At 38.4% G+C, this 17,190-nt stretch overlaps 1 protein-coding gene across 1 annotated transcript in view; it reads left to right on the top strand.

Annotated features, from left to right (window-relative positions):
- Nucleotides 1-17,190, top strand: part of TTC27 (tetratricopeptide repeat domain 27) — a 174,324-nt gene that overhangs the window by 131,822 nt on the left and 25,312 nt on the right. Inside the window, exons 14-15 of the mRNA XM_026016000.2 lie at nucleotides 12,242-12,340; nucleotides 15,620-15,672. Coding sequence (XP_025871785.1) covers nucleotides 12,242-12,340; nucleotides 15,620-15,672 — 152 coding nt within the window. The remainder of the gene's footprint in view (nucleotides 1-12,241; nucleotides 12,341-15,619; nucleotides 15,673-17,190) is intronic.

The raw sequence follows: 17,190 nt of genomic DNA, 5'->3' as shown, positions 1-17,190 counted from the left end.
AGTGAGATCGCTCTTCCTGGCTTTTGGATGGCAAGGCTTTTCCTCTGTGTGCATATAGTTCTTTTCTTCTAAGGACACCAGTCCTATCAGATTAGGGTCCCACTCCTATGACCTCACTTATCTTAATTATTTTCTTAAAGGTCCTATCTCTAAGCATAGTCACACTTAGGGTTGATTTTCAACATATGAATTTTGAGGGGTATAACTCAGTTTGTAACATCCACCTAGGAGGAATCTTTTCTTTGTAATCTTTTACTAAGCAAATTTCAATTATATAAAATATACAATAGCAGAGAGACCACTATACTGAGCCCCTTCCCACATGCCCATCAACCAGCTTCAACAATTAACTCATGGCTGATCTTATTTCACCAATATTTCCCTAACTCTACCCCATATTATTTTGAAACAAATACAGTATATCAAATCATTTAATTTTTATTTAAAAAATTTTTTTAAAGATTTTATTTATTCATGAGAGACACACACAGAAAGAGAGGCACAGATACAGACAGAGGGAGAAGCAGGCTCCATTCCATGCAGCGAGCCCAACGCAGGACTCAATCCTGGGTCTCCAGGACCACACCGTGGGCTGAAGGTGGCGCTAAACCACTGAGCTACCTGGGCTGCCCTAATTTTTAACTGTTGAATATACATCTCTGAAGAAATGGCTTTAAAAAGTAACTGTAATACCATTGTACTTAAAATATCAATAATAATTTGTAGGAAACTTTTTTTTAAGGGGGGGTAGTGGTAGAGGGAGAGGGAGAGAAGAATCCGAAGCAGATTCCATGCATAGCATGAAACTGGATGCCGGTCTGGATCCCACAACCCTGAGATCATAACCTGAGCTGAAATCAAGAATTGGACACTTAACCAACTCAGCCACCCAAGTGCGCCCACAGGAAACTTTTATTGAGCTTCTATCTTTAATTGAAAAAATTTCTATTCTATACTTGAAATAGGCCTGTAGTTTAGCAGTGTCTAAATTTGGTGAAATTTACAGAGAATCCTAAGTAGAAACAACTTATTTGATGAATTTTGTCTTATTAAAAGTATTTGTTCAGAGTGCCTGTGTGACTCAGTTGGTTAAGTGTCCAACTCGTAACTTCATCTCAGGTCTTGATCCCAGGGTCCTGAGTTCAGGCCTGGCACTGGGCTCCACATTGGGTGTGGAGCCTAGTTAAAAAAAAAATTGCAGAAAGGAACTCTAAACGGAGGCCAAAAGGTAATTCCTAAGAAAAATACTTATAAGTTTCAATATTAACAAGATTAGTATTAAGAATATTGGGCAGCCCCGGTGGCGCAGTGGGTTAGCGCTGCCTGCAGCCCGGGGTGTGATCCTGGAGACTCGGCATCGAGTCCCACATCGGGCTTCCTGCGTGGAGCCTGCTTCTCCCTCTGCCTCTGTCTCTGCCTCTCTCTTTGCTCTCTCTGAATGAATAAATAAATAAATCTTAAAAAAAAAAAAAAAAGAATATCTTCTGTTTAGCAACATTTGCTCTGTGTTTACCAGTTATCTCAGTGCATTAAAAGTTTTACCAGCTTTATTGAAATATAATTGATATATTGCATGGTGTAAGTTGAAGGTATACAATGTGATTGATACTTGTATATATTGCACAATGCTTACCACAGTAGCATTAGTTAACACCTCTGTTACCTTACATAATTACCACTAACACTGTGTGTGTTGATAACATTTAAAATCTACCCTCTTGGCAACTTTCAAGTATATGAGGCAGCCTTGTTAACTATAGTCACCATGCTGTATGTTAGAACCCCAGAACATACTAATTTTATAATTGAAAGCTTGTCTCCTTTGACCAGCGTCTCCCCATTTCCCCTGCCCCCTAAGCCGCTGACAATCACCATTCTATTTCTAGATTCAGCTTTTTAGATTCCACATACAAGTGAGAACATACAGTATCTTTCTTTCTCTGACTGACTTCATTTAGCATAATGTCCTCAGAGTCCATCTATGTTGTCACAAAAGGCAGGATTTCCTTCCTTATATGGCTGGATAACTGTGTGTGTGTGTGTGTGTGTGTGTACTTTTTCTTTATCCATTCATCTATTCACAGGCAATTAGATTGTTTCCATGCCTTGGCTGTTGTGAATAATGTTGCAGTGAACATAAGGGTGAAGATGCCTCTTTAAGACAATGATTTCAGTTCTTACAAATCTATATACCCCAGGGTGAATTTGCTGGGTTGTATGGTAGTTCGGTTTTTCGTTTCTCTTCACTACATTTAGAAAGAATATTTGCTCAGCCAAAATCTTTATGGCTTATAGACAAGAGTCAACCAAAAGTTTTAACAATTTTAAATGTATTAACAGATTTGACAATTAACAATCAAGAACAGCATTGGAGTAAGGTAATTTTTTGAGAAAATTGTAAGTATTAAGATCATATCAAAAACTGAAATTAATCAGGAAAACAGCAATGGCATGGTATTAGATTAGATGTGATTAAGGAAATGAATAAAGTTTATGAACATCTACTAATAAAATTTAAGTAATTTTAATTCTGTAATATAGGAATGTTGCACATGTCATAAATGTGTAGCTTGATTAATGTTCCTTTTGTTATTTTTAAATGTTCAGATAATCAAGATTTAAATATTTTTACCTTAATATACTTTTATTTTTCAAGTTTGAATAGAACAGTCTTATACATCCCCAATACAGTAAAACAAGTTTGTTGCTCAACAGTTTATTTGTCAATAATTAATAAGGCCTTTTTGAAGATGTATAACTTTAATTCTTTTTTTTTACTTTCTTTTTTAATTCTCTTTCACTTTCAAAAATGTTGCTGTTTGAACAGTATATTATATGGCTGCCTAACTAAGCATTATCGAGAACCTACCATATACAGACACAGATGTGGGGATGAATTTGGCTGTGTCATCCTATCAGTGGAAGGCGGAGGATTTCCACCAGGGAGTGATAGGGCTAGAACTAGTTTGTGAAGGGACCTACATGTCCTTCTTCAGGATTATCCACCCCTGTAGATGTGGAAGCCTGTTGTGGTTTTGAATAAAAGAGTGACATGACAAAAATGGGATTATAGGAAGTTTAAATAAGGAATGAATGTTATGGATGACTTGGCAGTGGCGTTAGCCACGAGGGTGGAAAGATAGAACAGACTGAAGCCTTGTTACAGAGGAAAATCATCTGGGGCTTACTCATTTGGACTGACAGGATGGAGGGAGAGCTTGGAATCAAGAGGATGCCAGTTTTCTCAGTTATCTGATTAAAAAGGAAAATGTCCTTATTCATAGAATCTAGAGAATTCATGAGGAAGGGAAGATATCTTTTATAGGAGAAGATGATATAACTTTGGATATTGAATATGAAAGTATATTACTATGTCTAAACAGAGATGGCTGATTGTCCTTTGGACATAAGAACCTGAAGTTGAGTGGTGAGACCAGAATTGAGCTTGCAGATTAGGGCTTTTTTGTGGAAGTAACATGAAGCCATGCAAATGAATGCATTCTTTATAGAAAATCTTGGAAGAGAACACAGACCAAAACTTTGACCTTTGAGCAGCAGTTGAAGGAGGGCAGAAGAAATAGCACCAGTGAAGAAAGATTCAAACAAAATACACCAGAACCTTGGTCAGAAGGGTAGGGATTCATGGAGAGGATTCGTGGAAACTAGAGGAACAAGTGTTAGTGAGTAATGTCACATGTAGTGATGAAGTCCGGAGAGGGCCAAGAAGAGATCACTGGATTTAGAGCTCACTAATGACCTTCAGAACCAGCTTCAGGAGGTTTAGAGTGAGTGGCACATGAGAAAAAGGATATGGCATGTGTAGATTGTTCATATTAGGAGCATGTCAAAGAGTTGAGAGTCAAAATGTCATGTACAAGGGGCAAAAGAGGCAAGTAAATCTTTTCAAGATACTGGAGACCTTTACATGATTGAGGGCAGTGGATAAAGAAGAGCGTGAATCCAGTGGATGGATGGAGAAGAGATTGAATGTTATAGGGAGAGGGAAAGATAACTAGGGAATATCATTCTAGAGAAAAGTGAAATGAGAAGAGATGAAGGTATTATTAGCTCTGGAAAAGGAATAATATTTCTGATGAGACTGGAAAGAAGATGAGAGCATTACTGTAATAATAACAATTTCCTTTTTTAAAAATTTACTTAAAAAAAAGATTTTATTATTTATTTATTCAAGAGAGAGAGCATGGGCATGAGCAGGGGAGAGGAGGCCGAGAAGAGGGAGAAGCAAACTCCCCATTTAGCAGGGAGCCTGACATTGGCTTGATCGCAAGACTCTCGGATCATGGTCCTAGCCTAGGGCAGATGCTTAACTGACTGAGCCACCAGCCCCCCTCTTTTTTAAAGAGCAATTTCTATTTATTAAGCATCTTCTATAGTCTAAGCTAGAATGTAAATGTAAACCATTTTGAGGTATTGAGGGGGATAGGGAAGAATTGTGTTAAGACATGGCCTTTTGCCCTCCTGTGGTTTCTGTGGGCTAAATGAGGAGAGGAGGCAGAAATAACTTTGTATGTGGCCAGGGAGTAAATAGACAGCGTGCTTTGGATGCCTGGTGATGGCATTATGAATGAGTGTGTGGACAGTCAGTAAAGGCCAGATGCGGATGTTCTGAACTAGGAAGAATGGTTGGGATTTGGATAGGAGGCAAAAGTTGGGAAAACATGTTGCAGGGAAGGAGATAAGCAGATGCAAAAACCAACCACATAGCCAACAAACATTTCTTGATAACTATTGGTTTTCACTGTTTATTTTTTTATTCAGTTATAATAATAATAATAATAATAGCAGCAGATAACGTTGAGTATTTACTAGGTGTCAGATACTAATCTAAGCATTTTGCATATGTTTTTAATCCTCACCACAATCCTTGAGGTATTTACTGTTTTTACCCTCATTTCACAGATAAGGAAACAGAATGTTAAGTAATTTATACTAGTTCCCATAACTTACAGTGGGTGGAGCTGGGATTTGAATCTGGCTTGCTGGTTCCAGAGTGCTTACTCTTCACCTCTTCCTTCTTGCCTCTAGAGGATGTTGTCTTATGTTAGGAAGTAATGGTGGATTTGGCTGAGATTTAGTTAGAAGTTATGAGGGGGACCTGGTGGCCCAGTAAGTTAAGCATCCTGACTCTTGGTTTTGGCTCAGGTCATGGTCTCAGGGTCGTGAGATCCAGCCCCACATTGGGCTCCAGGCTCAGAGCAGAGACTGCTTAAGATTCTCTCTCTCTCTCTCTGTCCCTCCCCTTGTTCACACTCTCTTTTTTTTTTCTCTCTTCTAAAATAAAAGAAATAAAGTCTTTTATTTTTTTATTTTTTATTTTTTTTATTTATGATAGACAGAGAGAGAGAGAGAGAGGCAGAGACATAGGGAGAGGGAGAAGCAGGCTCCATGCACTGGCAGAGGGAGAAGCAGGCTTCATGCACCGGGAGCTCCAGGATCGCGCCCTGGGCCAAAGGCAGGCGCCAAACCGCTGCGCCACCCAGGGATCCCGAAATAAAATCTTTTAAAAAGGAATTAAGGAAAGTTTTGAACTCAAAACTGTCACATTTGAAATTTTTTTCTTCCTTTAATGAAGAACCACTGGAGTTTTCATCAGGAGCAAAGAAAAGTTACACCTTGGGTATTTTGTCACTCATGACAGTGAGTGTCTCTGTGGAACTGGGGAATTTTACAGAATCTGAGGCAGCACTTCCCAGCCCATTCTATACATAAGACCACACTTCTGTGATACGATACTCTGATAGAATTGTTAATTATTTTGGGAACTTGTGCTCTTCCTTGATTTGTAGAGGTTAATTTTCGACTTCATTGTAGTTTTTGAAAGAAGAAAGTGTTTTTATTTGAAATGGAGTTAGAGTTTCTGTTGTGAACTGGTATTAGCTGTGGTGGAAAGACTTGAGGAATTGGAGCATACATTCCGATGGAGAAGACAGAATGAACATATGTGAATAATATGTAGAGAAAAAAGAGATTCTTTCCTTTTTGTTCTTCCTTTCTCATATTGGTAAGCAATAAAAAATGAAACTCTTAAAGTCTAACTTGCATAACTGCCAGGAAACACAAGCATTTCAGTTAACATCTGGGCTGTAGCTGTGACTCAAGGATGGTGGGGAGGACAGAATCCTTGCCACCCTGAACCTGATTCCAAATCCTAGTGGCCATGAGGAACAGAATGTAGGTAAATCACTTCATCTTTCTGAGCTTCAATTTCCTTATTTGTGAAGTGGAGATTATAATACCTGTCTCAGCATGCCACTGGAGGAATTAGAGCCAGTGTATGTACAGTATCTAGAGGTTTCCAGGTGCAGATGACATGTGAACACCTGTATTACCTCACATTATGTATTCTCTGGAAAGAATGGGCAAATACAAGAGCCAATGCTAACCAAATTGAGGAAAGGATTAAGAGAAGGGCAGTAAACAATTAATAGCCTATGTAGTAGAAGAAAAAAAAATTAGTGTAAAGTTTGGTTGATCCCACAGTTTAAACAAGACGCTACAATAGAGGAAACTTTTAGGGAAAGAGAGAAGCTGGCAACTGAGAACTTGTGTTTCCTTAGGAAGGAGAACTGCATGTTCTAGTAAGAAATTTGGTTATGAAAGAGCTGGTGGTGCACATTTTAAAAGAATGTGAGCCCCAACCATCACTTCAGGAAAAGCTGTTACCAAAGAACATTGGTATCACTCTTGGATTTGTCTTGGTCATTTCCTGTTTAAGGAAACCCCACTCAACAACTTATCTGCATTTGGGGTCATGGGAATGAGTCAGGGATATGGAAGGAGGGGATGGAGTGTGCAGCGCAGCCTTTAGGATTTGTGCTAACGTGTTGAACGTGATACCAGAAAATTCAGTCAATCCCATGAGGAGAGTTAGCCAAAGTGTGTAGCTGCTGATCATTCATTCTGCAGAAACTTTGAGGAGGAAGGAAATTTGAATAGTAGACTCATCATTTAAGAAAGAAAATTGTTAATACATAAGCAGATAGTACCTATTGCAGATGAGTTTTAAGACCCTTGTAAAAATTAACTTTTTGTTGTAAAAATAATCCTTGCCCATTGCCTAGTGGTGCCTAGTCTTTATTAGCCTTTAGAGTAGCAAACTGTTTAAATCTTGTTTTAAAAAAATGGCTTAATTTCTAATTATTTACGTTAATACGTATTGTACTCTTCTCTCTTCATCACACCCATCACACGCTAGGAACCAGGAACTGTTGTGTGACATCTGGCAGATTACTTCTTTTCAAGGCCTCGTTTTCTACTCTCTACCTCTTTTGAATTTATTTCTAAGGCTTCAAATGGAATTGATTCCTTCCTTGCTCCTCAGGCCCGCTGCTTCTCCTGTTTGTATCATCAGGGTACTTACTTTGCCACTAGATGGCACTAATGTACCTTCGAACCCTGTTGCCTCTGGGTTTTCAGCCTCCTGGGTGTGAAGCGGTGGGATTTTTGTTCAGTCAAATCCACATTTAACAACTGGGTGATGGAGACTCAGGGGTTAAGTAACTTAGAGCCTCTCAAATTCCACTCATCCATATTCCCCTGTATCCCACTGCTCTGTGAGGGAAACAGAGAAAGACCAGGTTCTCAACCATTCTTGGTCTTTGTTAATTGTTTTTAAAATTATTTTAAGCCATTCTTCTAAGTGCGTATATCATCACGTTCAAAATAAGTAGTTGGCCTGCTTTTGTGTTTCTGTATTAGCTCCCTCAGATAAAAGAAGCTAGACTGTCAGCTTCTAAAGATCACTGCCCTACCTAGAACTAGCCTACCTTCACAGTTTGCCCTGGAATGTGCTCTATAGAAATCTCAACCAGAGCCTCTCTGTCGGATGATTACCTTTCTCCATTCTTGCCCAGTCTCTTTGATAAAAGATTTGCCTTTCAGCTCTTCCCTCCAGCTAAACGTGGTCATCCATTCTTGTACTTCATCTGTGTCCATTTGCCTAATTGAGAGAACTTTTGGGGGGTAGATATGCTCTAGTTCTTAAAAAATTGGTTTTCAGGGTGCCTGGGTGGTTCATTCAGTTAAGTGTCTACCTTTGGCTTAAATTAAGGTCATGATCTTGGAGTCCTGGGATTAAGCCCCATGTGGAGCTCCCTGCTCAGCAGGGAAGCCTGCTTCTCCCTTTGCTCCTCACCCTGCTTGTGCTCATGCTCTCTCTCTCTCTCAAATAAATAAATAATCTTTTTTTTAAAATAAATAATCTTAAAAACAAATTGATCTCCTGGGTTTTCCCAGCCCACAGTTAAGTCTGTTCTTTTTTTTCCTCTCACTTTATCGGTGACAAGGATGGTATTGCCATAAATCTTGGCTGTGTGTGGGCAGAGTTGTGTAAATGGGAAACATTGTGGCCACATGAGGAAGACATGGGCTTTGCAGTCCCGTTGACTGGGTCAGATCTCTCCTCTATCACTCACTGACTCTGTAACCCCTCATCATTTCTCTAATGAGAGTGATATTTATGATCTTCCAAGACTCTTGTGAGGAAGAAATGAGGTAATGTATGGAAAGCTCCTGGTATCAAGTGCTTGGCACACATAGTAGATGCTCATTAAGTGCTAATATTCTGATTGCTATTTTAAGAGAGGAACAGGAGAGACTATAGCATGTGAAAGATAGGACGAGCCCAATTGAGGGTCTTAGCCAGAGGAGCTAGTTGTTTGTTTTATTTTATTTTTTTTAATTAATTAATTTATTTATCATAGTCACAGAGAGAGAGAGAGAGAGAGGCAGAGACACAGGCAGAGGGAGAAGCAGGCTCCATGCACCGGGGGCTCGACGTGAGATTCGATCCCGGGTCTCCAGGATCGCGCCCTGGGCCAAAGGCAGGCGCCAAACTGCTGCGCCACCCAGGGATCCCTGTTTGTTTGTTTTAAAGTAATCTCTATACTCAATGCAGAACTCAAGCTCACAAGCCCTAGATCAAGAGTTGCATGTTCCACTGATGGAACCAGCCAGGCATCCTAAGGAGCTAGATTTTTATTGGAGAAGAAGAGGGGGATGGAGAAACAGTGTAGAACTGTGGTGCCCAACATGATAAATGCTGACCAGTATGGCAGTTGAACACACTTGAAACGTGGCTAGTCAAAATTGAGATGTGCCGTAAGTGCAGGATACATAGCAGATTTCAAAGACTAGATATGAAAACAATATAAAATGTCTCAATAATACTGTGTATTGATAACATGTTGAAATTAGAATATTTTGGATTTGTAGAGTTAAATAAAATGTCACTAAAATTAATTTCACCTATCCCTTTTTACTTTTTAAATAGGGCTTCTAGGGATCCCTGGGTGGCGCAGCGGTTTGGCGCCTGCTTTTGGCCCAGGGCGCAATCCTGGAGACCCAGGATCGAATCCCACATCCGGCTCCTGGTGCATGGAGCCTGCTTCTCCCTCTGCCCATGTCTCTGCCTCTCTCTCTCTCTCTCTCTCTCTCTCTCTGTGACTATCATAAATAAATAAAAATTAAAAAAAATAAATATGGCTTCTAGACAACCATGATAAGGCTAACATATCCCCACGTGATTGCACTGGACTGGAAGGTAGAGGTCTTTGGTACTCAACTATATACGATTTTAATTTGGGGAATCATCTGAAAAGTTTTTTTGAGGGCTTTTGATTTTTTTCTCTTATGATGTTCTGTTCTTAAGAGCATGACCTGAATCAAGATGCCAGTCATTATTGGTAATAATAGTTTAAGTAATAGTTTAAAATGAAAAAACCAAGAGAGGCACCGATATTCTCCTTAGTTCTCCAAATTGTGAGAACCTCAATGGAGAAGCAAGATATGAACGCATTATTTATGGTTTAGTGGTTCAGCTACAAGTAATTAGAAGATCTTAGAGTTTGTTTTTTAAAAAGCCATTTCATCATTTCAAAGAACAGGGTGTGTGCAAAAGTCATCTCCTATGTAATTATATCTTATCAACAGATGGAAATCTACTAGCAGCTAATGATCCTAGAATTTTCCTTCAGATGCAAATTATGAAAACAACACAAATGACCAAGAGTAAAAAAAAAAAAAAGAGAGAGAGAGAGAGAGAACCATAGTGCTATCTATTAAATTAAGTCATCTGTCTGATTTTCATTAAATTTATTTTGGTTTTAAGACACTAGTTACAAAACATTGACTTGTTTCAAAACTTTAAAGGTAAATAGTAATCTCATTGCCAGCTTGTCTTAGAGCTGTGAGGAATTGCTAATTTTAGACATTTGTAACCTTTGTCTTTCCAGGTGGATTGAAAAATAAAGTTCTCTATTTACATCTTGAATTTACACTTGCTTTTTTTTTTTTTTTTTTTAATAACAACACATGTGAAACAGTTTTGTGGGAAAGTTATTTGCAGAGAGCAAGCACAGCACATGCATTTTGAGAACTTTGAGGGCTGTTCTCATTTTTTTGCTTTAGACCCAGAAATGAGGTATCCCTCCTTTCAAGTAAACTTGTCACCACAATTCATTAGATATAAGATGCCGTTAGTTGGGGATGCCTGGATGACTCAGCGGTTAATAAGCTCTGCTTTGGGCTCAGGGCCTGAACCTGGAGTTCAGGGATCAAGTCCCACATTGGGCTCCCTGAGGGGAGCTTGCTTCTTCCTCTGCCTGTGTCTCTGCCTCTGTGTCTCTCATGAATAAATAAATAAAATCTTAAAAAAAAAAAAAAGATGCCATTAGTTGTAACAGGCACATTTTAGGTGCCACCTTGTATAAAAAATAAAATGCCTCCAATAAACTCCAATAAGCTGTTGGATCTATCTCAGAGATGTTGAATGGTGAAAAAAAGGTGTACCTTATACCTGATGAAATATAACACATAACACATAGATTTTGAAACTTTCACCTTAGTTAGAAGTTAGCTTGTTTTATATATTGTTTAGAAGTTAGCGTTTGGGCCAGCTCAGAAGGTATCATTAGTAGTGTGTTTAGTCTCTCTATTCTGTAAATAATTGACAGAAGGAAGGTGTAATGAGGTCATTTTTCAGTTGCTGGTAGTCCCTTGATTCAGAAAAGTGAACTTCTAACTTTGCTTCAACCTGATAGCTCTAGCAATCCCCCCCACCAAACACACACCCATCTCCTTTGAGCAGTTACCTATCCCTCTAACAAAATCTGTTCTCCATAAAGGCTCCTGATAGCAGTTATTTATAGCCTCTTGTGAATTCAAGGCAAAGTGTTAAATTGCCCAGGGATGTTTGCTTTCTGAGCCTTATCTCTAATTATCGGCTAAAAATCTTTATCTGCTTAAAAACCGGTCAGGCCTCAACTAGCCATACGGAACAAGTTTTGTGGAAATGGCCAGGGGAGGAGGGGTGCACCGGCCGTCTCCTGCGCTGCCTCTGTGGAAGGCTCCGAACAGATAACAAAGCACCTCCTTTCCTTTCCCACCCTGAAAGGTGTCACCAAACCTGTCCGCGGGCTCCCTGCTTTGTCCTGGGCGTCAGGGAGCGTCAGTGGCATGCTCCTGCTGCCCTTACTAACTGCATCGGAAAGGAAAGCAAACTTGACTCAAAACAGCTGCGTTTCTGACTAATTTCATTGAATTTTTATCAGTTTTATCGTTCTTTTGATAGAGCCTATTGAATTTTAAGGAAACGCTGCGATATGAAGAATTCTGTAATTTCAATAGCTACTTCCTACTTTCACCTGTTTTGTTTTGTTTTTTTTCCCTAAATCTCTCTGCTAACACATCTTACTGTTGACTGAAGTCAGGCTTTCTAATTTGAATGGCGTTTGGTAATCCAGATGCTCAGCCTGCTTTCTCTAAATTATTTTCAGACATGCCGAAGCAGATACAGGCTAGGGCATTTGCTGTCGGTTAAATTACAGAATTGTTTGGGGCTAACTTAAAGATGAAAGCAAGAGCTTTTCTTCTGAAGTTTGTTATACATGATCAGTTGTGAATTTGCTGATACTTTGTATACTTTTGACATAGTTGATACTCAGTAAAAAGGTTAGATTAATCCCACTCTCAGAGTATCAAGGTTTATGGATGGCTCTTGATGGCATTCATGGTGTTTGGTGAATACAAAGAATGGTCCTTCTCAGCAAAAGATATACAGTGATACTGCACGTGCTTTTGGTGTTGTATTAGCTTTGAAAATTTATATGAAAAAATTCACCTCTAGTACTCAATTTCCTACATTGAAATGAATGTAGACTGTAGAGTAAATATCCTATAGATCTCTATATGTTTGAATGACTTTGACCTTTTGTCTTTGCAGCTTGGGGTGTGGTTTTCTCTTGGCTGTGCCTATTTGGCGTTGGAAGACTATGGAGGTTCAGCGAAGGCATTTCAGCGTTGTGTGACTCTAGAACCCGACGTGAGTTTGTTCAGTCTGCTTTCCTTCTCACAGCGCTTTAATTATTCTCTAAATTGCTTGGATTGTACTGTTGTTCAGAATAGCAATTCCTATGGGTACATAGTTTCAGTTATACAAGATGAATAAATTCTAGAGATCTGCTGTATAACCTTGAGCCTGTGGTTAACAGTACTGTGTTGTATACTTAAAAATTTGTAGAGAGGGTAGATGTCACGTTAAGCGTTCTCACAAAAACAACAGATTAGAGAACAAAAAATTCCAGTCTTCTATTATTTTATGTTAAAATAAAAGAACGCTTCCTTTTGTGTTGGAAGAAAGTATACCTTTGACAGAGGGTCACACCTTAAGGTAAATTATTCATAAATCTAGAAATAAATTTCTTCTTATAATAGCCAAGTTATTCCAACATTGTTGGAAACAATGTTGATACAACAGTTTTGTAGTTAAAATTATGCTTAATGGAAATACATAGCAAAATGTCGCATCTGTTCAGTAATGTGTACTGCCTATGTTAATTGCATTCCTTCTTTTCGTCTAAGATCTTTTAATACTTAATAGTTTTACTGAGATGATAAATCACATACCATATAGTTTGTCCTTTTAAAGGGTACGATTCAGTGATTTCTTAGTATATTCAAAATTGTACAACCATGCCACAGTACATTTTAGAACATTTTAATTTTTTTATTTATTTTTTTAGAACATTTTTATTATCATATAAAGAACCCCCTTCTACTCATTAGCAGTCACTCCTCATTTCTACCAAACACCTTCCACTCCCTACCCTCCACCTTCTGCCCCAGGCAACCACTAATGTACATTCTGTCTCTAGTTTTGCCTATCCTGGACATTTTATAAATGGAATCATATACTATGTGGTCTTTTGTGTCTTCTTTCACTTAGATCAGTGTTTTCATAGTTCATCCATGTTGTCGCATGTATCAGTACTTTTTTCCTTTTTATGGTCAAATAATATTCCATTATGTGGGCATATCACATTATACTTACTTGTTCATCAGTTGATGGACATTTGGATTGTTCTGCTTTTTTGCCTATGATGAATTAGGTTGCCCTGAACAGTCATTTACAAGTTTTTGTGTGGACATATGTTTCTGTTTCTATTGGGTATGTACCTACTTGTAGAATTAGTGGGTATATTAGCTCTGTGTTCAGAATTCTGAGAATCTGCCAGACTGTTTTCTAAGTCACTATTTTATATCCCCACCAGCAAGTATGTGGGGATTCCAGTTTCTCAACATCTTTGCCAGCACTTATTACATCTGTCTTGTTGATTCTAATCATCTGAGGAGGTGGCATTGTTTCCCACCTTTGGAGAAATATTTATTGACATCCTTTGCCCATTTTTAAATTGAGTTAGTTATCTTTTTATATTGAGTTGTAGAAGTTTTTTATACATCCTAGATACAAGGCCCATATCGAATACATGATTTGCAAATTTTTTTCTCCCATTCTGTAAATTGTTTTTCACTTTCTTGATAGTATCTTTTGAGGTATGACAGTTTTTAGGTGGGTTTTTTTTTTTTTTAAGGTTTTATTTATTTATTCATGAGAGGCACAGAGAGAGGCAGAGATGTAGGCAGAGGGAGAAGCAGGCTTCCTTCGGGGGTCCTAATGTGGAACTCAATCCCAAGATCACCATCTGAGCCAAAGGCAGAAGCTCAACCACTGAACCACCCAGGTACCCCAGTTTTTAGTTTTGATGAGGTGCAGCTGTTTTTTCTTTTGTTGCTCATGTCTTTGGTATCATATCTAAGAGTCCACTGCCAAATTTAAGGTCATGAAGATTTCCCTTTGTGTTTTCTTCCAAGAGTTTTATTGTTTTAGATCTTATATTTATGTCCAACCTGCTGTTAAATATATTCATTGTAAGCATGGATGCTTGTTGAGGTTTCTGGAGCTTATTCTCTGCTGCACAGATCTCCTTCCCTGTTTGTTTTTGTTTGTTTGTTTCCCTGCAAGTTCTAGCCAAGTTTTGAGCCCTGAACTCTTATCTCTTTCTTAATCTCAGTAAGACTTGCTGTGCTGCTTTGGTTTCTACCTCTCTGTGCTGAGCCCTGAAAGTGCCTCTAGATGGAAGTGTAGGTTGATTGTTGAGACATCTTAGTTTACCTTCTTTCAAGAATCACAGCCCCATGCTGCTTGTTTTCCAACTTTTCAAAAATATATGCTCTCTAAATTTTGACCAATTTTTAGATTTTTATGGTAATAAGGCTAGTCTAGTCTGGTACTAACTGTGCTATGTTTGCAAACAGATGTCCATTGCCACTTAATTTTTAAATCATACATATTAACTTGAAAACTGTATACCCTATATTTTATAAAAAGCTGAACAGAGAAACAACATAATTCATATTGTTCTTTTTAAAAAAAATTATTTGAGAGAGATAGTGAGAGCATGAGCAGGGAGGAGAGGGAAAAGCAGGTTTCCTGTGGAGCAGGGAGCTGGATATAGACCTCAATCCTAGGACCATGGGATCATGACCTGAACCAAAGGGGCAGATGCTTAACTGACTGAGCAACCCAGGTGCCCCAATTTATATCATTCTTGTTATAATCAACATTTATGTAATGACTTTATTTTTGTCATTGTACAGAGGAGTAAATAGAAAAGTATGTTTGATTGTTGAAGTACTTAGGAATAACACAGGAGAACATGTACTCCTTAATTCTCCTATCTGTTGAAAGATGATGGTAAAATAGCAATGGCTTTTAAGATATGGAAAACAATATTCTGCATCACCCTGGATTTGTAATACATATCTATTGTGTAAATTCAAATTTTTTTTTAAATTTTTTTATTTATTTATGATAGTCACAGAGAGAGAGAGAGAGGCAGAGACACAGGCAGAGGGAGAAGCAGGCTCCATGCACCGGGAGCCCGACGTGGGATTCGATCCCGGGACTCCAGGATCGCACCCTGGGCCAAAAGCAGGCGCCAAACCGCTGCGCCACCCAGGGATCCCTATTCTGTAAATTCTATTGCAAATTGTCCAATTACTTTGGAAGTCTAAATTTGGAAATAAAATCCTAGCTAAATTCCAAATTAGTGTTTATTAGGTCAATTTGTTGACTATTTTTGCTTTAAAGTATAAAGGTTAAGTTTAATTTATTTAATTTTTCATATGCCTTTAACATACTTATTAAAAATTGCAATTGTAAAGAGCACCTCTTGGGCTAGAAAAATGTATTACACTTTGGGTTATAGCAATTATTTCACCTAAATGAGAATAGTCTAAACTGAATTCCCTATCATTTCAGAATGCTGAAGCTTGGAACAATTTATCAACTTCTTATATCCGATTAAAACAAAAGTAAGTACATCAGACTATGAAGAATTCAGTTTCCAAAACAAATGAGATTTTCTTCCACTGAGTATTATGCCTTACTTCTTTTCCTCTTGCCCATCCATATCTTTGAGTTAGAATGACTTAATATAGCAATTTGAATTCTAAATGTAGAATGTTCTTTGTAAAATGTTTCTTTTGAAAACATTTACTGTGTAATAAAATAAGTATTATTTGGAATCTTCAATACTGAAGGTTTGCATCCTAAATTCCGTTACATGATAAAGCACACATGCCTTTTATTTGTCAACTCAATTGATAGATTCTTATTGATTGCTTGCTATGGACTAGGTATTACTGAGAAATATGTCTTCAGGAATTGTAGATTTAAAAAATAAAATATCATGCTGTATTATTTTAAAAATTGATTAGCATTAAAAGTAGTAAATATCAAGTGGGAAATACAAAGAGAGCTATAATAACAGGTGATATTTGTAGAACACTCATTCTATGCCAAACACTGTGGGTCTCAGAAGAGAGAAGGATTATGGTCCTGGTTCAGGGACACGTCTGAGAGAATGCTGGACTCAAGCTAAAATTTGAAGAATGAGTAGAGAGGCCAGAGAAAACCCATCCATCCTTCCTTCTTTCTGTTTTTTTAAGATTTTATTTATTTATTCATGAGAGACACACAGAAAGTGGCAGAGATGTAGTAGAGGAAGAAGCAGGCTCCCTGCAGGGATCCTGATGTGGGACTCAATCCCAGGACCCCAGGATCACGACCTGATCCAAAGGCAGACGCTCAACCACTGAGCCACCCAGATGCCCCTGGAGGAAAGCCTTTCAAGCAAGGGCAATGTGATCATATGCAGAGCAAATAAACTACACCAGCTATAGGTTGTAGTGAGGTCTGTAGGGAGAGAGAAGGTTGGAGTCAAATTGCAGTGTGTTCTGATAATCTGACTAACAAATTGAGATTACTGTGTTGACAATAAGATGCTAGAGCTTTTGGGTGGGGGGTGGTAATTTCATGAAAAAAAAGAAGCTTTGGGGGAATATTTATCTGGTGGCAATGTGAGACAGACTGGAGAGGAAACTGGGAGCTGGGAACCCAGTCAGGAGACAGCTGTTGTAACAGTCCAGGCAGGAGATAACTAGCCTGGAAAAAGAGGGGACAGATGCCAGTTTATAAAGGGGACAACCAACTGGCCTTATTGACTGGCCACAGAAAGCCAAGGGAAGGGAAGAGACAAGATTTGCCGTGGCCAGAGTTTTAGTATGAAGGAAAGGATGGGTCTATTTCCATTTTCATTTGGCCTTATTTTCAAACTTAATTTAATTTTTCTTTGTGGATTCACAAGATACTTCTGAAGATATCATTAAATCCACATTACATCAAAATACTTCTGCTGCTCTTGGATGACAAACTACATAAATAAAGTACTGTTTTTTCTACTGTGCTCTTTGGAAAATAATATTATGTTCTTGATTGCAACTGATTATGTTAAAATTCCCTAGGGACCCTTTTGGTTTAAAGCAAGGGGC

This window comes from Vulpes vulpes, chromosome 8 (genome assembly GCF_048418805.1).
Source record: "Vulpes vulpes isolate BD-2025 chromosome 8, VulVul3, whole genome shotgun sequence".
Lineage (NCBI taxonomy): Eukaryota > Metazoa > Chordata > Mammalia > Carnivora > Canidae > Vulpes > Vulpes vulpes.
The sequence above is the reverse complement of the archived record's forward strand: the minus strand, read 5'-3'. Positions and strand labels throughout refer to the sequence as shown.